This window comes from Colias croceus, chromosome 26, assembly GCF_905220415.1.
Source record: "Colias croceus chromosome 26, ilColCroc2.1".
Classification (NCBI taxonomy): domain Eukaryota; kingdom Metazoa; phylum Arthropoda; class Insecta; order Lepidoptera; family Pieridae; genus Colias; species Colias croceus.
This window is the reverse complement of record NC_059562.1, coordinates 2815194-2840110: the sequence shown is the minus strand read 5'-3', so window position 1 is coordinate 2840110 and position 24917 is coordinate 2815194. Positions and strand designations below refer to the sequence as shown.

At 34.8% G+C, this 24917-nt stretch overlaps 1 protein-coding gene across 1 annotated transcript in view; it reads right to left on the bottom strand.

Annotated features, from left to right (window-relative positions):
* Window positions 1-1185: 1185 nt before the first annotated feature.
* The window catches only part of LOC123703444 (microphthalmia-associated transcription factor), a 107395-nt gene continuing 83663 nt past the window's right edge, over window positions 1186-24917 (bottom strand). Inside the window, exons 2-15 of the mRNA XM_045651439.1 lie at window positions 13061-13163; window positions 12182-12292; window positions 11378-11479; window positions 10928-11056; window positions 10357-10528; window positions 8884-9125; window positions 6789-6920; window positions 6144-6254; window positions 5613-5727; window positions 5026-5150; window positions 4005-4119; window positions 2174-2284; window positions 1614-1758; window positions 1186-1467 (exon numbers count right to left, since the gene is read on the bottom strand). Coding sequence (XP_045507395.1) covers window position 1467; window positions 1614-1758; window positions 2174-2284; window positions 4005-4119; window positions 5026-5150; window positions 5613-5727; window positions 6144-6254; window positions 6789-6920; window positions 8884-9125; window positions 10357-10528; window positions 10928-11056; window positions 11378-11479; window positions 12182-12292; window positions 13061-13163 — 1714 coding nt within the window. The 3' untranslated portion in view covers window positions 1186-1466. The remainder of the gene's footprint in view (window positions 1468-1613; window positions 1759-2173; window positions 2285-4004; window positions 4120-5025; window positions 5151-5612; window positions 5728-6143; window positions 6255-6788; window positions 6921-8883; window positions 9126-10356; window positions 10529-10927; window positions 11057-11377; window positions 11480-12181; window positions 12293-13060; window positions 13164-24917) is intronic.

The following is a 24917-nucleotide window of genomic DNA, read 5'->3' as shown; positions in this document are numbered from 1 at the left end:
TATTTTTAAATTCTCATAGTCTTGTTCGTAACAGTTAAACCATGTTTTGAACTTTATCTAAGGCACATGAAAATTTGCTAAGAATTATATGAGATATACAATTTAAATAAAGGATTTTACAAATAGAAAGAGGTCTATATGATTTATTTTATAAAATATCTTTACATTGCTGAAATTTTAAAGTAACATGATTCACGACAAATAATAAATTATTGCATACAAGTTTAACAATTTTATTTTGATTGTATTTTCTTGATTCTAGTTGAAGTTGTGTATAACAATGGGATTCAATCCCGTATTTTCTTATGCCGTTTCAAAAACCATTATTAAGTATTAAAATTCAACTTTATGTCAAAATACATTGGCTCTGTATTGACGCACTATTATAATGTTCAAAAGAACTTTATATTACATTATAAAATGATGCCAAGTCCTTAACAATAGTCAACTTTTATACAAAAATATATATTTTTGATACAGTACGATTGTATATTACAATAAGGTAAATAGTTGGATTCTGAAATAGCACAGTGTGGATGCACCATTAGAGTTCTTTATTCGGATCTGTGTGGACGCAACACAATAATGTTCCTTACCACTAGCACAATATTAAGGCACTTCTCATAAGGATTAGTGCACACACCAAAAAAACGTATGCACAAGATAGGACGTTACTCGACGCATAAATGTGTGTAACTGTGTAGACACTGCATAAGAACTGTGTTGAAATAAAGTCATGTATACAGTGCATTATAATTTCTGCCAAAAGGTTGTGTGTACACCGCTTATGCGCAGGATACACGAGCGTGTATATCTTTCATGGTCACGTGTATTTCGTAAGAGTCTGCATACATTTCATTCGCTTTAGGCGGGTGCACACACCAACCAAGCGACGCGCACGCACTGAGGAGAAACACATTCTTGAAGGTTGGTACACACACCTCTGTTAAGGCATGTGCACAACATCCACACCATCGGTGACACAACGTTAAGCGAGTACACACGCATTCTAAACTTAACGCTGTCGTACACATTCAAGCGTAAGGCGATGTTAAGGCAAACTATCATCACCACCTTAGGGCAGTTATTCACGCTCTCATGGGTGGTTTTCACACTCCGCGCAGTGCCCACTCGCTCCTAAGGCTGCTACACACAATCCCCTCCTGCATTAGGGCAGTTCGTTTAGTACCCATTAGGGCGGGTGCACACCCCCACACATCTAGTACTTATTAGGGCGAGCGCACACATTCACACGTCTAGTACATATCAAGGCTGGTACACACTCCCCACACGTCTAGTAGCCCTTAGGGCGGGTGCACACACACGTCTAGTACATATTAGAGCGGGTACACACTCCCCACACGTCTAGTACACATTAGGGCGAGCGCACACACTCACACGTCTAGTACATATCAAGGCTGGTACACACTCCCCACACGTCTAGTAGCCCTTAGGGCGGGTGCACACACACGTCTAGTACACATTAGGGCGGGTGCACACTCCCCGCACGTCTAGTACACATTAGGGCGGGTACACACTCCCCGCACGTCTAGTACACATTAGGGCGGGTACACACTCCCCACCCGTCCAGTACACATTAGGGCGGCGCACACTACGCGCCGAGGTCCATGTCGAAGCAGTGGTGCGCGTGCGAGTGCGAGTGGTGCGGCGCGTGGTGGTGCCCCAGCAGCAGCGGCAGCGAGCTGTCGCCCAGCCCGCTGCCCACGCCCAGCGAACTGTCCCCCAGTAGGGACGAGTCTGTAATACGACGATACAAGTTAGTATTCGAATAGTGAACAAATAATTATTTTCTAATATAGTAAGCAAAAGGTCGGCAAGTTACTATATTGCTGTGGAAAACGCGAAGAAGATTACTGCGCATGAGTACTATCGCGTTCGTAATACAATTAAAAGAGGATAGAATCATCTTAAGGGGAGCCGCTAAACTTTGTTTGTTTGTTTGTTCGTTTGTTTGTTTGATTGTAATGAATAGGCTCATAAACTAATGGACCTATTTTAAAAATTCTTTCACCATTCGAAAGCTACACTATCCACGAGTAACATAGGCTAGGTTTTATACCGGAAATCCCACGGGAACAGGAACTATGCGGGTTTTTCTTTGAAAACACGGGCGAAGCCGCAGGCGGAAAGCTAGTATTTTATAAACAACTACCTGTATGATGCGAAGACAGGTCGATATGTAGTAGTGCTCGGTCTGCAGCATCTGCGACCGCCGCGCTTAGACCCAGTTGGGAGGTTGGGGAGGAACATAGCATTGGGTCGCCTGTAAATTGTAATATTTATGTAAATCAATTGAAAATAGAAGTAAACTAGTAGTGGTACATAAACATATTACAAAAAAATAAAAAGGTGCATCGTATTTTACAGTAATAAATATGTTACAGACAAGATTGACGTAATAAATATAAGAATATACATAAACAGCTAAACTAACAATCTAACTTGAACATTTATTCAATTCAAATAATTTCCGATCGGCGTTGTATAAAACATTGATTCAAACTAACAGCTTATTTCGTGCCTATAATATCCCACTAACAGCTTATTTCGTGCCTATAATATTCCGAACTAACAGCTTATTTCGTGTCTATAATATTCCAAACCAACAGCTTATTCCGTGCCTATAATATCCCACTAACAGCTTATTTCGTGCCTATAATATCCCACTAACAGCTTAATTCGTGCCTATAATATTCCGAACTAACAGCTTATTTCGTGCCTATAATATTCCAATGAACAGCTTATTTCGTGTCTATAATATTCCAAACCAACAGCTTATTCCGTGCCTATAATATCCCACTAACAGCTTATTTAGTGCCTATAATATCCCACTAACAGCTTATTTAGTGCCTATAATATCCCACTAACAGCTTATTTCGTGCCTATAATATTCCGAACTAACAGCTTATTTCGTGCCTATAATATTCCAATGAACAGCTTATTTCGTGTCTATAATATTCCAAACCAACAGCTTATTTCGTGCCTATAATATCCCACTAACAGCTTATTTCGTGCCTATAATATCCCACTAACAGCTTATTTCGTGCCTATAATATGCCACTAACAGCTTAATTCGTGCCTATAATATTCCAACTAACAGCTTATTTCGTGCCTATAATATTCCAACTAACAGCTTATTTCGTGCCTATAATATCCCACTAACAGCTTATTTCGTGCCTATAATATCCCACTAACAGCTTATTTCGTGCCTATAATATCCCACTAACAGCTTATTTCGTGCCTATAATATTCCAAACTAACAGCTTATTCCGTGCCTATAATATTCCAACTAACAGCTTATTTCGTGCCTATAATATCCCACTAACAGCTTATTTCGTGTCTTTAATATCCCACTAACAGCTTATTTCGTGCCTATAATATCCCACTAACAGCTTATTTCGTGCCTATAATATTCCAAACTAACAGCTTATTTCGTGCCTATAATATTCCAAACTAACAGCTTATTCCGTGCCTATAATATTCCAAACTAACAGCTTATTCCGTGCCTATAATATTACAAACTAACAGCTTATTCCGTGCCTATAATATTCCAAACTAACAGCTTATTTCGTGCCTATAATATTCCAAACCAACAGCTTATTCCGTGCCTATAATATTCCAAACTAACAGCTTATTTCGTGCCTATAATATTCCAAACCAACAGCTTATTCCGTGCCTATAATATTCCAAACTAACAGCTTATTTCGTGCCTATAATGTTCCAAACCAACAGCTTATTCCGTGCCTATAATATTCCAAACTAACAGCTTATTCCGTGCCTATAATATTCCAAACTAACAGCTTATTCCGTGCCTATAATATTCCAAACTAACAGCTTATTTCGTGCCTATAATATTCCAAACTAACAGCTTATTTAGTGACATAAATTGCATTTTTTGTTTAAGTTTGACTAACTATTATTGAAATTTATAATTAAGTAAAGTTTTATTTTACGTTTTAGACTATACATAAATAAATAATTACCTTGCGTGACGGGATTGTGCGAATCGTCGTCCATGAGATCTTCTATTTGCGCCAAGTTGAGTACCGCCTCGCTCTCTTCCCCGCTGAGCAAACCCGGCGGCGGTGATAGTCGCATCTAAACAATAAAAAAAAATAATTTTACGATTTAATTTCGTTAAAAACACAAATGGAAAAAGAGCCTGTGTGCTGAATCCACATGTCAGAAGTGGAACTTCTATCGCAAGATTTAAAGATCGCCTTGCTCCATGACGTGATGATATTGCCATGACGCGACCTTGAATTTTTACTTTCAACACGCCTAAAGAAATTTCACTTCAAAAATAATTAATCTATATTTCTATGGCTATTAAATAGTACAAATTTTATGTGCGTGCGTGTGTATGTTTTTACGTGTGTGCGTGCCTGCTTACACGCGTGATTCGTATTTTTGTATATTTATACTACTATTTTATAACTGTTTATTCTACTAATACACTCTAATTACTTCATCTACTACTTCTAGAAGCACAACACTCTAATTAGACTACTTAAAAAACAATTTTAAACGTCGTTAAGCAGTTTTACCATTTATCACTGATTCGGAAAGCATTTTCTACAGGTAAGAGTCTACAATACAATCTATATAATATATTAATTTCCTTACCTATATACATATATAAATCCTGGGTGGGTTTACATGAAATTTAACACATAAGTTAATAAATTCTACCCAGTCCAAACTACACAAATGAAATAAACCTATATAAAAACTAATTTATTTTTATTAGTCATTATTTCCATTTTTTGTGTATTTTTTGGGTGGTGTGACAAATTTACACAAGTTTATTAGTCATAATTTCCATTTTTTGTTTTTTTTTTACGTGGTGTGACAAATTTACACAAGTTTATTAGTCATAATTTCCATTTTTTGTTTTTTTTTACGTGGTGTGACAAATTTACACAAGTTTATTAGTCATAATTTCCATTTTTTGTTTTTTTACGTGGTGTGACAAATTTACATAAGAAAAAATATAAAACATACCTTAATATCCTTATGATTAAACAGATGTTCTGGCACGGGCTCCAGGCAAAGGTCTGGCTCCAGACAGTCGAGGGATAAACCGTCTGATCGACTGAGCGGCGAACACGAGCCTAGTTTTAGACCATCTGAAATAAAAAATAAATATATTTTAGTATATTAATGTATTGATAGCGCTGCGAAATCAAAACAATTTAACCTCTGTTAGGCTTGCATGAATTGAATTTTTGAAGAATGAATGAAGATGAATTTTTGAAGTGAAACTTCTTTATCGGGGTGGGAAAAAAATTTAGTGTAACATTTTTTCGTTACGCGTGACATTTTTCCGTTACGCGCCATCTTTTTCTTATCCCTACCACGCGTGATTCGACGTACCTATTTCTGTAAAGTTGCATATAGTATTTGTTTTTAAAAAATAAGGTCATAAAGAACTTTGTTTCACTTCTTACATGTGTACACACTAGTACTAAAACTGTACTAACACGCACCACATCTTTTTTTATAAACCCAAAAATACAATTCAACATTTATTATTTTTATTCTTCTTTCTATTATACACTGCACTAATAAAAAATATTAACGTATAATACCTAGCGCATCCAAAGCGGAAAGCGGTTCACCAGCGGGCGTGTCTCTCAAGAGGTCCGGCGGCGGGTCGCTTAACTCCATAAGAGGGGCTGGTTCCGATTTCGGTACCATTACGTCCTGGAAATTACATAAATGATATATTAATTTTCGTTTTACTGTCATTTGAAAATATGTTAACATAAGTAGAAGATACTTTAGTTTATTGTCGGATCGTCTCCGTTGAAACTGCTTTCCGAACCGACAAATATTCATCTCTGTATCTGATGCTTCAGAACTTTTAAACGAACTAAAAATGAATACAAAGATATTTGAGAATGGGTTTTTAAGAAGTTTATAATGAGTCAGATAGCTTTTTATTAAATAAAAAAAGTTCAATCTTATATCTTGTGTATTAGTAAGCAACCACGCTAAGAGCCACTGAGTTTCAGTAAACGCTGTCCCAACAAAAATATTTGTTAAAAAAAAAATGTAGTAAAAGACAATTTAGACTCTCTACTATAGCAGATAATTAATTAGTATACATATAAACTTACAGGCTGCGTTCTCGCAGGCGAGGCGTAAGGTTCGGGCGTGCTTTTTATACCGGAGTCCGTCGAGTGCGGGGACGACCAGCCATGGCCTAGCATTTGTTGGCTCATTGTTTGCTAGAAAATATATTTATTTATTAAACACTTAAAATATTATTATGATAATATTTGCTTGGAGTTCTACTGTAGAACTGCTACAATGCTTTTGCTGCGTGCAATAATGCTGTATGCTTAGAAATGCGATACTTCAAGTGGTATGTTAAATGTTATCTAACGAATCAATAAATAATGCAGTTATTAATTACCAGAGATGCTGTAGTTGAGATTAATAAAGAAAAAAACAACACAACATTTAAATAATTTAAATACTATTCAATTAAACAATGCAAAATTTCATCGATAAATGCGTTGGTATATTTTGAGAGTGGATATAATAAAAGGGAAAACGTGTAATGTTCAAAATTTTCGCATAAATTACAAATTAAAGATTTCGTTTCTGGTTTCCTTGCATTAATCATTCACAAAACCAAAAACAAAAGATTTTTATAACACTTTATAAAACACATCCAACCTACAAACTACATCCCACAAAAAGGTCCTTCGAGTCCAACTCAAACTCACACACTGAGTTCAACTCAAGTTCGCACTCACCTGCTGAGTTCTAGCTGGTGAAGCGAAGGGCTCTGAGGGCGCAGTATCAACTCCTGAATCCTCCGCGTGCGGGGACGAATAACCCTCGCTGTTTATGGGCAAACCGTGCAGTTTGGCTAGACGCTCTAGTTCCTGGAAATGATAGTAAGTACTTTAGTATCTGTAATTGTTATTTTTTATAAGTTACGACAATATCCATACTAATATTATAAATGCGAAACTAACTCTGTCTGTTTGTCTGTTACTCAATCACGCCTAAACTACTGAACCAATTTGCATGAAATTTGGTATGGAGATATTTTGATACGCGAGAAAGGACATAGGCTACCTTACATTGCGAAATATCTACCACGTTCGAAGCCGGGGCGGACCACTAGTAGTAAATAAAGAATCAATGGAATCGACTAATCGTAGTCTAAATAAAGGTAGAATTTATTACGGTAAGGTAGACCGTAGAACTACTATAGGCACTTGTCCTACGTCTTTTTGCCAAATAACTATACTTCGTATGGGAATGAAAAAATTATTGAAAACATGATTCAATTCTCATGAGAATCTTCTAGTAACTCAATTTAGTTCGTTTCATGTAATTTGTTCTTTTCTGAACACAATACTCTTACTTTTAATTTTAAAAGTATACTTTTACCACTAAAACAACCTTAGAATGCATAAAGCAAAAGTTACCTGTATCCTCAACATAACCTTCCTATTGTGCAGTTCAATCGGCTTTCTTCTCTGTTCACTCTGTTTGAGCCTGTTTACTTCATCGCGAAGACACTTGATGCAGTCTTGTTCTCTCAGATCAAACGCTCTTTAGTACTATGCCTATAAACTTACATTTAAAAAATGCCCAAAAGTTACCTGTATCCTCAACATAACCTTCCTATTGTGCAGTTCAATCGGCTTTCTTCTCTGTTCACTCTGTTTGAGCCTGTTTACTTCATCGCGAAGACACTTGATGCAGTCTTGTTCTCTCAGATCAAACGCTCTTTAGTACTATGCCTATAAACTTACATTTAAAAAATGCCCAAAAGTTACCTGTATCCTCAACATAGCCTTCCTATTGTGCAGTTCAATCGGCTTTCTTCTCTGTTCACTCTGTTTGAGCCTGTTTACTTCATCGCGAAGACACTTGATGCAGTCTTGTTCTCTCAGATCAAACGCTCTTTAGTACTATGCCTATAAACTTACATTTAAAAAATGCCCAAAAGATTACCTGTAACCACAACATAAGCTTCCTATTGTGCAGTTCAATCTACTTTCTTCTCTGTTCGCTCTGTTTGAGCCTGTTTACTTCATCGCGAAGACACTTGATGCAGTCTTGTTCTCTCAGATCAAACGCTCTTAAGTACTATGCCTATAAACTTACATTTAAAAAATGCCCAAAAGATTACCTGTAACCACAACATAAGCTTCCTATTGTGCAGTTCAATCTACTTTCTTCTCTGTTCGCTCTGTTTGAGCCTGTTTACTTCATCGCGAAGACACTTGATGCAGTCTTGTTCTCTCAGATCAAACGCTCTTTAGTACTATGCCTATAAACTTACATTTAAAAAATGCCCAAAAGATTACCTGTAACCACAACATAAGCTTCCTATTGTGCAGTTCAATCTACTTTCTTCTCTGTTCGCTCTGTTTGAGCCTGTTTACTTCATCGCGAAGACACTTGATGCAGTCTTGTTCTCTCAGATCAAACGCTCTTAAGTACTATGCCTATAAACTTACATTTAAAAAAATGCCCAAAAGATTACCTGTAACCACAACATAAGCTTCCTATTGTGCAGTTCAATCTACTTTCTTCTCTGTTCGCTCTGTTTGAGCCTATTTACTTCATCGCGAAGACACCTGATGCAGTCTTGTTCTCTCAGATCAAACGCTCTTTAGTACTATGCCTATAAACTTACATTTAAAAAATGCCCAAAAGATTACCTGTAACCACAACATAAGCTTCCTATTGTGCAGTTCAATCTACTTTCTTCTCTGTTCGCTCTGTTTGAGCCTGTTTAGTTCATCTCGAAGACACTTAATGCAGTCCACACTGCTCTTAGGAACTATCCCTCAAAACCTTACATACAAAAAAATGTCAAAAAGTTACCTGTATCCTCAACATAAGTTTCCTATTATGCAGTTCTATCTGCTTTCTTCTCTGTTCGCTCTGCTTGAGCCTATTTACTTCATCGCGAAGACACTTGATATAGTCCACACTGCTCTTAAGTATCGTTCCTTTGTTCGGTCTGACGTCACGTATCACTTCGTAAAAGGGATCATTGGTCTTGGGCAGGAGGGTCCCTAACTCTTTGATGCGGTCGTTTATGTTGAAACGACGCCGGCGTTCGACTGAAATTTAATTGAATAGTTATTAGTCTATTATATATTAGACTGTATTCTTTTTAGTGTTTATTTTTTTAAGTATCCATTATAAAGAAATATGACTGGAATTTTCCCAACATAATGCTTTCTACGTACGCGAATATACATGGAAAGTTTATTATAGCCATATACAAGTCTATATAACTGTGTTAAAAACAACCGACTTCAAACTTGCACTTGCAACATTTACAAATACAGACAAAAATACTCATAAAATAAAAACTACTGGGCCTATCCGAATAAAATTTTTATGGGACCAATTCGACACCGTCCCGCATCGAACAAAAAAAGAATCACGTAAATCGGTTTAGAAACCTCGGAGTAATCGGTGTACATACATAAAAAAAAACATACCGGCCGAATTGATAACCTCCTCCTTTTTTTGAAGTCGGTTAAAAATACACGTTTATACAAAATCGGCCATTTTCTTTAGTAGGTAATTTATCATAATCATTATCTCCTACACATTTTATGAATAATATTATATTCCTAGAAGTACATAAATATTTCTACGCAAGAGGTAAAGAATTACTTAATAATTTACGCATTATTTTAGAAATCAATCATGCCAGATATCCAATCTTATTTTCATAATATTTTAATCCTTGCTATAAAATAATGTTGATAACGAAAATATTTGAGATCCTAAAATAAACACTATGGGGACTAAAAAATTCCAGAACACATTGATTGATAACGTATCGAGATTAAAAAGAAATATGATATACGAAACACTTTAAGCTGATATGAGTTCACTTACTTTATTTCTTTACTAATGAAACGAAACTTACGTTTTATCTGAGAGAACAAGACTGTGATGATGATAAGGTTAATATTAATGACGATAAATATGATGATTTCACTGTCGACAATGATGATGATTATGATGATGATAGTGATGATGAAAATGAAAATGGCAGTGACGTTTATGTTCATGACCAAGAAGTCGATAATGTTAACGTTGTTACTGACAATGATGAAAATCACAATGTTGTTGTTGAAGATGATGACAATGTTGCTATTGATGAAGACGTGATTACCATTTTTTTGTTGACGAATATTATGATAACGACAGTGATGTTTTTGTTTACGATGATGAAGATGATAATGACAACGAAGTTGCTTCTGACGATGATGACAATATCATCTAAGTTATTGCTGATAAAGACGATAATAACAAACATACAAAAACACTCACTCATATTATGATTGTCCTTCTTCTGTCTGTCCTTAGCCAGCGCGTGCATATCTGCATCTGTGAGCAGCGCACAATCACCAGCCACCGAACTGGCGGTGGACGCAGGTTCTGATGATGAGAGGGGACCCGCCCCTCCATCCAGGGATAGGATATCCTCGAGGAACTCGTCTGTCTGTGATTGAGATTTACATACAAGAAATATTAGTACGTGAATTCGGAGATATATTAGAACGTATATTTGCATATTTTCATTATTTGATATTATGTCGTTGTAAACTGACCTTTTTCAAACTATAGACAAACTTATTTTAATACTCAATGATAGATTTGGGTAGATATTATGTTTTATAAGAAAGTGCAAATATTCTAATATAGGATAAGATATTAGAATAAAAAAGAATACTTAAGTTTAAGGAGGATAATTTAATAAATTACCCGGCATTCAAAAATTTACAATACCTATAAGAACTTAGGTTCGAAACACGCATCGGAATAAGTTTTTTAATTAGTTGGATATTTAAAAAAATGCATTTAATGCTATAAACAATATAAAAATTGCCAGGATACGTACTTCAGAGTTACCACCACCAGAGCACATGCCAGGACTCATGAGACCAGACGAGGATGCTCGGTCTGGCGAATTATTTCGTCTGAGTTCTGGCGCTGACTGCGCAGGCGCACTACGGCCATTTGAGGATACCTGGACATCCATCGAATTGTAAGTTTAAATAGTTTGAAGTACATAATGCGAGTATAAAACATTTAAAAATTAGGGACTTCTTAAAGTTGCAGTCTTTAATTTCTTTAAAATTGTGTTTTCTAATTTATTTTTAATTGATTACTTTCCTTGTATATCCTGTTAGTAGCGATGGTATAGGCAAATAATGTTACATTTTGACAGGAAAGTTATTCAATTAAAAGTTAAATTACTACAAGTAGTTATATTTCTTTTCCTCTTAATTTCTACCCAAAAGAATTACGGTACCACTAAACCAAAAATCAGAAATAATAAATTACCAACCTGGCCTTGTGGAGTAAACGATTCACTGAGATACTGTCGCACCTGGTTCTTCTGCTTCTGGATCACGTGATACCTAGTGGGGTTCTCCAGAACTGTTCGCACCTGGAACGGGGGAATATGGGAATGTATTTTTTGCATACAATTTCTCTGATAGCTCTATCGAATTGGATTGAAACGGATGGAGAAACTAAAGAATCTACTGAAAATGTTATCAATATTGAAAAAGTTGAAAAGTCTGTTTGTTTCAAGGAGTTTGTCTCGGGAACTAGTGCTTTAAAGGAAAAAAAAAATGCGTTGGATAATCCATTTACTAAGTATAAGTATAAGTAATAAGTGAGAGAAATCGAATTTACGTGCGTAGTAATAGATAAAAGAAATCAACATTGATTACAATGATAGTCATAAGTTTATGGTGTATCAATAGGCAAATTTCTTCCTGTTTACCATCATGACACAGTCGGCGTTGTCTGATGTTTTTGGAAAACAACTGATATGGTATCTTTACAATTGTGGTGTTCTCATCAATGAGACATATTATGTACAAAGATTGAAGTATTTTTAGGTAAGTAGCTAATCGGATTATTGCGTGGACATTTGAATATATTCAGAATATAATTGTTAAGGACACCTAGTGCTTATATGTAATATTTTTCAGTACAAAAATTAGGTAGACAGACAATATTATAATAACAGTTATTTTCAAATTGATACAAAATATGTTTCAGAAGGAGGAGTTCTATTTCATTTTCGCGTAAAGATATATAACAATACCTATATTGTAACCAATAGAATATTCTAGATTACCTGCAACACCTGTGGCGGCAGTTCCACGTGTGGCGTGATCCTCGGCACCTCCGCTGGACTCGACTTCTTCTTCTCTTCTCCATTCTCCTTCGACTGACCTGCTTGTTGTGCCTGCGGGTAGTTTCATTTTATCATCTATACGTACTATCTATAGTTAATAGTTATATTATAAAGAGATTGGATTGTTTGCTCAAAAACGACTGAACCGAATACAAATTACAATAGTTCTAAGTGTCATAGGTTTAATTTTTTTATCAGCGCGGGTGGAGCTTAAAATTCGTCATTTAGATATTTTGCGAAAAAATCCGCACCGATTTCGAACATTTTAATACACGTAGGTATCTAATATCTTATTATGTCCATCTTGCAAACTATAGAATTCCATAATCTCGCCTGCTAGGTAATGGAGACTTATCTGATAATTTTGTTTGTAAATAAACAGTCTAGACTCTAGAACATTCGTTACAATAACTTAGCGGTGACATTGATTTTTTGAGTGCGCTAATGATTGCAAAAACAAATTGTTCAACACTGAAAGGTATAGTTTTTTTGTTATAATTGCAATGAATACAGCCAAGATACGCTTTTCAACGAACAATTATCTAATAAATCATTTCTGTAATATCAATTACATCCTACTTCGTTCGATTTAAGCAAAATATTATTTTTATAAGAGCTATATTTACTACATTTTTTAGATTCACCTGTCTGTTTTCCTGTACCCGACTTCTTTATACTCGAGTTTGAACTACTTCAAAAGGACAGATTTAATTCAAACTTTGTACAAAGATCGGTGACCATACAATAATTTCAAGAGTTTAAGCGTGATATCATAGCTCTAAAAAAAAACCTCAATAATACACAATAAATCTTGCTCACCTGTAAAGATTCCCTGCGCAGCTGCTCCTGCGCATGCTCTCGCATCAACTGTTGCTTTAGCTGTGTGCGTGACGTCGGCGTGAGCGTCTTGAATGTGGGCGGGCTGTAACAATACACGCACACATGTTAATATTACAGCTGCTACTATACACACATGGATATTATGCCTGTAGGGATACAAGCACATCGGTGGATTTATTTTGGTGTTAAAATTCACGCACACATGTAAACGTGTTAATATTTGGCTATAAGAATATACATATAGTCATCGTATCGATTACACTGCGTTTAAGAGACGCACGCACGCATGTAAATAGTATGCCTGTAACACACACACAGATAGATTTTCTCGGAGGAACATTTAAAGCTCGTTTAAAAGACGCACGCATACATGTAAACAATATGGTTGTAAGGATACACACAAGGATGAATATTATTTGTAATATCGATTACATTACGTTCAAACTACGCGGACACGACACCATATACAATAGAATAATTTAACTCATACAACAAATGGTAGTATTGTGTTTGAAATATGACGCGCGTAATGGAGATTTGATATTCTAAAAATACTTATGTGTATCATCATCCTCATCTTTTTAAAGAATTTGTAGATTTACTATGGTTTAATTTAAAACTAGACCTATTAGAAATAGTAAGAACGCTAAGATTTGACTGAATTTAATTTTAATTAAAAAAAACAATAAAGACAAGGAAAGATTTATGAAAAACTAGCTGACCCAGCATACGTTGTCCTGCTTTACACCACACACACTTATCATTTAGGGGGATGAATAGATGTTGTTCTATTCGCAGACCGCGATACGAAAATTTTATATATATATTATTAAAAGATCTGTTTCACCCAGAAGAATATCAGCTATTAAATTACGATTACGTTCATAGACGTAATTTAAGAATTTAACACTTCGCACAAAAGATAATCACGTCTTTATCGTTTAAGATACTTGTATATAATATTGTTTGTATACATTTTTTATTTTAATACCTTGGGAACTGCTGTTTAAGGCAGTTCAAATAAATCGCTAGCTTTAAATGCTTGTGAGGAATGTCTCACTTATAAGGGAATACAGTATAACAATAATGTGTACAAATCATATATAGTATTGTAAACATAGAGCTACAAATTCGATATACCTAAGGACCATATAGGTAGGAGTAAGTATTTAAAAAAAAAAAGTTGCGAAAGTATTTTTTTTTTTGTTATTTAACAATAATAATACTGAATTTATTGTTTAAGACAATTTTAAGATTTATCTTTATTTATATATGCGTTGCTATTAGGATCCCTTTTTACGTCTCTCTATAAAAAATATTTTCACAAAAAAATAACAAATTCGCACTTTTCATTAATATTAGATAATTAATTACACAATTTGCTAAATCAACTATTTATATCAATTCATAGAAAATTGTTAAAAATGATAATCAGTTAGCTATCAATAAATTACAACATCAAGATAATAATTTACTCAGTATTTGTTAAGCCGTTTGCTAATTTGTATGTTACAAGCAATCCCATAGAATTGGACAACACTTTCTTCGTCCTTAAATCAATGCCAACAAATTGATATTCAAGTGACGAAACTGTAAATTTGACATCGCGATCTGCGTACGCGCAGCTTTATAAACAAGTGGTATTTTTTATCTTGACGAAATATAAACAAGTGTGCTGTTATGTATGCTAGAATTTTATTATAGTTAAGGCTAAGAGACTTTTATTTTTTATTTATTTTTCAAAAGAATTTTACAGTTTACTAGCTTACCGCCCGCGGCTTCACCCGCTTTGTCTAAAACCTAATAAATTATATACTAAAACCTTCCTCTTGAATCACTCTATCTATTAAAAAAAACCACAACCGCAATCCGTTGCGTAGTTTTAAAGATTTAAGCATACAAAGGGACATAGGGACAGAGAAAGCGACTTTGTTTTATACTATGTAGTGATAGGCTTTTTGTTTATTTTTTTTTTGTTACAGAAACCCATTTTAATCCTAAATTAAATTAATTATTACTAAGTTGGAAACGATGTGTGTCGCACAATAACGTTTTGCTTAACGTCAAACTCACGAATCGTTGGACAATACAGATAATTATTTTTACTATTATTTAACTTGGGGTTGCTATGAAAAAAAATTGAGGTACCTAACATACTTTAATCAATACCTACGCTTGATAGGTCATCTAGACTAGTTTATATTGGGACATTTTACTGCAATAAAACAAAGCTTCCAAATGTATTGCAAAAGATTATGCAATACGAAATCCTCACAAAAAATTGCACATGCATTATGCACATGCAATTTTTAACGGACTTCAAAAACTCTATATTCCTCTGTAACAAGCGGTCGTTTTGTCCATTCGTCTACACTCTACACTAACTAGCAAACACGATTCACTTCACAGTGGAGGTCCGGCACGACCGGTCCATTGAAGAACTATGCCAGATCAATCAGCTGTGGTCCTTGAGAATATTATTAATCGTGAATCGAATTTAATGATATAAATAAGTGTGTGCGCACGTGCCACTCATATTGTTATAATATTTTAATATGCTATTATGTACCGTCAGAAACGTTGAACTTTGACGCAAAAATACGAATAGATATACAAAAAAAAAATCAAACAAAACAATTTTTTTTTTTTTTTTACTTACTTACGATGTGAATTTCCTATACAAAAGCTCGATTACGGGTTTCCCTTACTGTACCATTTTGTTAAAAAAAGTAAAAAACCTACCAAAAAGTTGACAGATACTGCTAATGCATTGTATCTTGGAAAAATACTCTAGTATGTACTAGACACGTAATTCAAACTATATTCACTTTTATAAACATTCCAATTAAGGGCTAAATTGGCTTGACACTATTTCGAGCGCAATAAAATCAACGGTCAAGGATTGTACATGGTAATAGCAACAGTCGGTATATTCCACGCTGTATTAATTCATACATAACCCTAATTACAGAGAATTGTGATATCATGCGTATTCGAGGAATAATACGAAACCTATTTTAATAACATAGATTTTTATTCGTAAATATACGGTTAAATTAAAAAGTAGAATTTTATAACTCCCTATATAAAAAAATATTGCATGAAAGGTCAAAGGTAAAAACATTAAAAGAACATCTTCGAACAATTTATAAAAATAACTAACCTAAACTGACCATTCCTTAAAATTATTTTTGGACACATACACTAAATAAATGCGAAAAAAGTTTTGATAAACTCACCTAAAAATTGCTAGATCAGGTTGACCTACGGTAACAAATGTGCAAATTAAAAAAAAAATAGTTTTATTTTTTGCAAATTAACGAATAACGTAACGAATATCTCCTTGAATACTCTTCACTTGTAAAAGAAATAAGGAAATCAATAAAACCTTAAAAACATAACACACACTAAACATCATAACTTCCTTATATACCTTTAGTAAACAAAACATTACATAACATCAATACATAGGGAAAAAAATTAAACGTTAAGTAATACATAATATATTAAATTTTCCTGTTCTTGGAAATGGTATTCCCCGTTGAGTAATAACTTGTCGGCGACTAGTTTAGAAGCCTTTTAATAAATAAAGAAATTTAACGCATACTATATAGGGAAAAGGGGGCCCTGACTAAACTCATTGTGTTCAAGTAGACTACAGAGTTTCTTGCCGGCTCTTCTCTGTTGAAACTGTTTTCCGAACCGATTAATAGATTATATTATGCTCCTTAACCAAGTCTAAAATAATAAAAGTTTGAGTTTGAGAACTTCTACTAGATTACAACTCCAGTTTCTCAAAATATTTTTTCCTAGTTTTTGAAATGCATTTTTCGATATTATCCCTGGTAAATTTCCATTTAAACAAAACATTACATTTATAAAGGGCCTATTATTGTAAAGTGCGATTTATTTGTGTATTCATTTAAGAAAACAGTCACGCACTTTCGTACACTTAGTTTATGTAAACATTTAGCAAAACAGCATGTACCTACCTATAGGTCTACCAGAATCTGATGGCATATTTATATTTAAGAAATAAAAGATTTTCATGTGGCAACTTATTTGACAACTATCAAATTGGTTGTCAAATTATTTGTCTTTTTTGCAATTGATAAATAATTTTTAGGATTTTGTCTAAAAAATCTTCGAAAATGTCGAAAATGCCGCTGTGATCACAAGCAAGAGTTTATAATGTGTATAGAAAAATATTTGATGAAGAAGGGTCAAACACATCACAATTTTCAGTTTAGAAGATTTTATTGGTAAATTGGACTTACCCGCTTTGATACTTTCAATTAAAAAATATTATATGTAGGTAACTATAATATTGTTTGTTGATTGGAATATAATTTTATGAAAACTTATTACAGGAGTTTCCAATACGGCTATTCATCAAGTCCAAGCTGTCCAAGTCAATTTTATAATGTGTGTATCTGTTAATACTTACGAAAATAAACATAGTTTTATTTTATTTTATAAAAAATTATAAGCAGTCTAGTTTTCTATCGATATAACATCGATATTTTTACATGGCATGTGTAAATAATAATATACAGTATTACCTGTATAAAAGTAATATGTATAAAATTATACGTACATGTAAGTATGTACCTACATAATATTAAGTGGATATCTCATTATTAAGTACAGTATTGTCCACTTATGTAATGTGACTAATGATATTGAGAACAAACTAAAAAATAAGCAGTATCAAGATCGTTCAGTCCATTTTCCCTAGGGTTGCACACTCAAAATTTTGATTTCCCTAATTGCCATCAGATTCTGGTTTACCTATACACATTTTCACGAACAATACGAATATTTAAGGCCAGGTTGTCACTATATAGGTTATTCAGACATTCGAAATTTCGACGTACCCTTTACAGGTGCAGTAACCTCAAAATTAGTTATCAGAACCTACAAACATTTAATTAAAAATTATTTAAGAAAATCCTTTTAAACCCTCTAATACGCAAAGCATCACCAAACATTAAAAAATTGAATTATTATTTGCTATTCAAGCAGCCAATCGGACATATATCAAAGAAACCAAACAATTTACAAATATTCTACAACCGTTACAACCCAACCACATTCCATAACCCTTAAATTGTTTAAAACCCCATCCTTGGAGCATCACAATAATTTTCGCAAGTGTATTACAATTCTGCACATGGCAAGTTTGGGAGCACGCGCCCGAAATATTTTATCAATTGCGACACGATGGGTCAATGAAGCCATTCGTAAGAGTGTTGTTGTCTCCATTAGGTGACGAATAAACTGTGCCAGGTATGATAATGATATTTATATTAATACTAGCTGTCCCGACAAACTTTGTTCTGCCTTACTCTTATCACTATTGAAAACAACACTTATGAAAAATAGATGTTGGCCGATTCTAAAACCTACCCGATATGCATACAATATTTCAGTACAATTGGTCCAGCCGTTTCTGTTACTAGCATTGTGACTCGAGAATTTTATATATTAGATTTAAAAGCTGAAAATTTTGTTTGGTTTGTGCTAATCTCAGGAACTACGTGTCCGATGTGAATTTAACTTTAAGTGTTAGCCCATTTATCGACGAAAGCTATAGGCTATAATATCATCACGTTAAGACCAATACGAGCGGAGCAATGCGGGTTAAACCGTGGGGCTCAGCTAATCAATAATAAACAAAATATCACCTTTAGGATTTATATAGTATGCGATACGATACGTCATACGATATCATAACACATATTCGTCTTTGCAGCATTAGCCACGTCTATCGTAAACAGTTTTTGTATTTCGTTTATTTATGAGATGCTTGCTCCGACTCCACGCGAGTTGACTTTTTGTACACTACTCAAAACAAAATAGGGCCCACCCTGATTTTTTGCTGTGTTGTAAAAACTCTTCACTTTTTTCTTATTTTATGAATGGGTATAAACGAACAAGGTGTAGGACAATTGTTTTAACGTAAACTTAAGCAAAAATTAGTGATTTTATGGAAATTATGCAAAATTAACAGTATTAGATAAAAATTGCACAAATAAGACACATGACAAAAGTTTCAATAAAACCTTTATTAACAAAAAAAATCTGGTTTATTTTGTAATTAGTAGCGTGTGGGACTCCCTTTGCACCGTATGCACTCTCTGAGCCTATCTGGGACACTTTCAATCAAATGGGTTACATTTTCTTCAGGTATTTGCTCCCAACAGACTTTAAGAGCATTTATGAGATCTTGTTGGCTGTTTACGTTGCTGAAATTTGCTTTGACGCTCCTTTTTAATTGATCCCACAGATGCTCTATTGGATTGAGGTCAGGGCTCATGGCTGGCCACGGCAGAACTCTTATATTGGCATCAGAGAGTGCTCTTTGAGTGATACGGGCTGTATGTGGGCGGGCATTATCTTGCATTAAGATGAATTCTTCGCCAACTCTTTGTGAAAATGGGATCACGTGAGGCCGGATGACCCGTTCGACATAGGTAGTAGCAGTCACGGTACCTCCATCAAGAACTACGAGCTCCGTTTTGCCATGTAGGCTTATGCCGCCCCACACCATGACGCTTGGACCTCCAAATCGGTCTGTTCCGTGGACACAAGGTTCAGAAAAACGTTCACCTTCCCTTCTCCATACACGCACTCGACGATCGTCACTTAAAAACTTCACTTTAGTTTCGTCCGTAAACAGTACTGTCCCCCAGTTATCCATAGACCAGTCTGAGTGATCACGAGCAACCTTAATCGTGCTGCACGATGAGCACTTGTCATTTTAAGTCGAACAGCGCGAGTTCTGGACCTTTGGCCACCTTCATGAAGTCGATTCCGAATGGTTTGATCACTCACTCGCGTGCCAGTAGATTGACGGAGTTGATTTTGTAAGGCACGGGTGGTTACCGTCCGCTGCCGACGCGCTGTTAGTCTGATGTACCGGTCCTCTTGGGCTTTTTAGCCCGAGTACTTTCTGTTCCACGTCTTCTAGCAACACTACCTGTCTCTTGATAACGATCCCAAGCACTTCGGATAGCTCGACGTGACACACCAAGACGTATTGCCACCGACCTCTGAGAATTTCCTTCTTGAAGCAAAGCAACTGCTCTTGCTGCCGTTTCCATATCCATATGAACGCGAGATCCAGGCATAATAATCACGAATAATACCGAAACCAAATTAAACTTTAAAAAATAACGATGTGCTACAGTAACATTCAGAATGAGACTTTGAATACAAGTGATTGAGAATTTGGAAATAACGTGATTTTGAAACATTTAACTTTTTCTGGTTACCCACTTGAGAATAACATTAAAAAGAATAGTTAAAACAGCAATAAAGTTTCGTTAACATGTCAACAACGTAAGGGAATACTCAAGTACCCCAATAACTATCCTATAAATTACGTGTAGGCAAAACTTTGAGATAAGTGTAGGTGGGCCCTATTTTGTTTTGAGTAGTGTATAATTAAGTTTCCAAAACTTCAATAATAATTGATTGTACTAATCCAATCGAAGACACAAACCGAAAATCATTAAAAATCTGATCAGTCTTACATTAATTCAGCTGAAATGGCAATCTTGCATACATACAATGTATCGAAATACATACTCAATACAATAAATGCATTGCTATAAATTCATCCGTTTGTCCGATTGCACCCGCGGCACTGTAAGCGTGATAATATCAAAATCGTGCTGAGGAAGTAACCACTTAGACAATGATGGACTTCAGATAGTTACCTACATAAGACGATATAAACGCAGTTTTATTAAACGTGTTAAGTATTAAGAAAATCTAAAACATTATCTGCTGATCTGGCACTACGTGGAGTGGGTTTTTTGGGATAAGTTATCGATCTTATGAGATAGCGTCTCGAATTGTTATCAAGTTTCCGATATAAAAATAGCTCTGATTCAAACTTATACATCCTACTTGTTACCATTTATTTAAGTTATAGATTTCAGAATATTACATCTTTAAATATACATTACCAATACCAATATGTTTCAATATAAAAAAGCGCACACATTTCTCTACAGCATATTGATGTAGTAGTAACTTTGGGTAACTATCATGAGAATGATCACAATATTTACCCAAAGTTACCCAAAACCGGATAAAACCAAACCGAACCGGTGTAAACCGGTGCGAGCCTGAAACTCGTGTCAAAATCGCGGCCCTTTACATAAGCCATAAGATGCAAAGCGATACGGCCTTCTGTGAGTATTATTTAGTAATTTTCATCAGACCCCCGTTCGTGATAGACCATTTAACGAGCGCGATAAGGACACAAGATGAACGCTGGACACGCGTTGGAAGGTGACGGAGAATGAAAAAAAAAATTGGCATCTCACGTAAGTGGTGACGATAATTTTCAAATATTTTTTGGAGACGTTTTAATGCGGCACGACTGTTTATTTGAGATAATACATTAATGTATAGCGTCATTCGTCTAATCTAGTACGAGTTAGTTTAAAACGTAATTATTATTATTAGGGCAATATAATTCTGCAGGGACAGCTTACTATGTCGGTTGTGACTCATATGATGCGGTATACGTTACTAATGTTTCATACCTAATTATAATTTACATAAATTTATAATAAATACTGGACAGGACAAAACAATGTTAAATTCGAGACAATCAGTCAATTCTTTTCTCAATAGAGTCAAAGTGATTTTTTATTTACAGATCGTTTACACCCTTAGCAGGACGTTCTGACAAAATTTAAGATATAATTCTAGAAACCAAAAACTATTTTTTGACAAATATCTAAACCGCCTTCAAATTGTCAAAGTTAAAACCTGGGGATCATGTAACTTAAATGGGCGGTACTAGCTTTCGAATCACAAAAAATATATCAAAATTCATTCAAACTTCTGAGGTAACAACCCCAAAAAAAAACATCAAATTGCGCACCTTCTTTTTTCAAGTCGGTTGAAAAGCTACTTAAGATGTATTACCATTATCACGCACGTGAGATACAGAGGTATCGTGATAACGCAGATGTCTAACAATTGATGGATCGTAAAAATAACCATGATACGTTTTGTGTTTAGATAAAGTTAAACGTCGCGTTAGTTTTCTTTAAATCTCTTATCGCAAGTTAACATTTTCGAAAAATGTTGACGCCTGCGACTTCTTTTGAGTAAAATAAGATTTTTTTTAAAGTACATACTTATCTGTGAAAAAAAGACTTATGTAAATTTTATTGGGCTATAGTTATGCATCTTATATGCCTTAAAGTGCCTTAATCAAAAGCTTTAAACTTTACATCAAATAGAAAAAATGCTAAGCCGTATACGTAACTACAATAATTTTATCATACGGCTCGTGCAATAGATAAAAAAACTTACAAATCTTGACATATTATCCAACCTTTTGTTAGTACATCAAGTTTATCTATACAAACATGAAATCCACGCTAATCCCGAAAGATAACACCGTACGCATTTTCCTTAGCCCAAATAATCTTAAGTATTAAGCTGAAATCTTTTCTCAATTAAAGCCTTTGATAAAAACGTCAATTATCGTACTAACCCACTGTACAGTGGTATTATAAAATAATTGGTATTTATCTTTCGCACGTAACAAACTCGTGTTTGACATTGTTTGAAATTTCCGAATGAATGAATGAATTTTTTGATCCACTATTTTGATTAAACTGACTGCGCCATTCCAGGATGTATACAAGAATAGGAATCTTTACTGATTTTAATAAACATCCTTCGAAATATGTACATTTCGTCAAGGATGACAAAACATTTCTCTTCATTTGGTACAATCATGTGCGTATTATTCCTTCCACACCATGAACGACTTTGAATAAATTAGATGGCGCCTATTTCATCAAGCAAACAAGTTCTTGAAAAAAGAGGCGCCTAATCCTGAAAATTTTCAAAATAGGCATCGAAATTTTGTCACCTTTACAAGCATTCAATTTTACTTTTCAAAAACTAAAGGAATTTAGACCTTCCTCACTCAGTCACAAGAACTACTCCTGAGTGATTTTAATGTAAAATATCAATGAATCTTTTTCTAAACGTGCATTTTCCATGAACCCATTAAAGCCTGCATTGTTCTTATCAACAGTATTATCTTTATGAAAATTATGAGTTGTAATGTTTAGAGCATTCTCATTTATAGGCATTATATACAAAAGGCATTTGTATTATTTATTTTGGTGAAAAATTGTAAAGATAACATTAATAACAAAGATAATTTATCTATCACGTTGTGATATGCTACTTTTGGATATTATTACCTATAGTAATGACGAACATATTCTCTGCTATAACTCCAGCTTTCTTATTTAATTGAACCGAAAGTCGTAGATTAAAGCTTATCGAATCAATTATAATCAACATATTATAACTATTACGAGCTTAATCTTAACTTAAAAGCACAAGACATAATTTTATTTCATATCGTTTAAAATCTTTACCTGGATTACTTTTAAACTAGCCGTGACTTCTGCCTGTTAAATGTTCGTTATCAAAAGTTGTTCTATCATTAATAACATTTATAAACAGTCTCATTCACTACAAGTAGACTTCGTTTAGAAATTTTGAATCATCAATATCCATGAATATTTACTACAAGTTCACAAAGTATTTTCTACAAAGAAGAGTCGTCACGAATCTGTCACTTTCAGAAAGCAGTTTTTCTCTGCAATCTGTGCTTCTTGGAGCCGGCAAGACATTCTCCATCAGGTATTCCTTTAACACGCCAGTAGGACATGTAAAGGCCAGTATTTTTCCTCTATCCTCTAAATCAGTCCAGCCGATAGCGATAACGCAACACCTTGCACGCCTTATCACCTCTTGCCAGATTGCTCCAATGATCCGAGTAATCGCCGATTGACGGTCGTAAAATATTGATTTGGAATATACGTGTATCAGAATTTACGTGTGTTTGGATTATCAAAATTTAAAAAAGCTACTTATCAATCAATAAATGTAAAATGATTATTAAATAATACGCTACTTCTAATAACCCTTATAGGTTACTGTTCCTGTAGTAGAAAGCAAATATGGATCGATTTTGTTTCACGATGAAGATGTATTTTGGAGAATAGTGAAACGTTTTTATGCTAGAATTCAAATTCCACTACACCTAATTAGCCAATCATAGTTTCTCCTATTCTTTTACCAGCTAGTTTTGCCATCCTTAACTGCAGATCCTTTCATTATTTTGACGTGAGAAATTTCTGCATGAATACTTGCTTTTCCTAAACTAACCTCCACTGAATCCAGGGTTACGCAACTAGCTTCGATGGACCAATTCGACCAACCTGCATTATCTGTGCTATACGCGTAATCAGGCCTCCATTCAAATGATGGTCTACTGACTGTTTCACGCAGTTCCACAGATAAAGTAAATAGTTACTATAGCGTCCGGTCATTACGTACGCATGGCTGGCAACAATTAAACTGAATGTTGGTATTGTATTAATGTATGTGACTATTGTATCGGCAAATTGCTGGGTGACTTTGCCTAATCTGTAAATCTATGATGGTGGATATGGTAACATCTCTCGCGTTGATGGCTAACATTTGCCACAATAAAAAAAATGCAATGAAAAATAAGACTTGGGATTGCCTGATAACCATCACTATCAGCCCATACTGGCCAGCAACATCACCAACCGACGTCCAAATCATCTACATGTTTGGCGTACGTTCCCAGATACAAGGGTTACACCAATTAACCCTTCAATGGTATCAAACGAAAAGCGGCTCAATAGCTGCGCATGATTCACTCGCAATGTTCGTACGTACTACGATTAAGGATAACGTATTCATTGACGATTAAACGCGACACGAACGCGTGTTGGATTGTGGCGCGCCT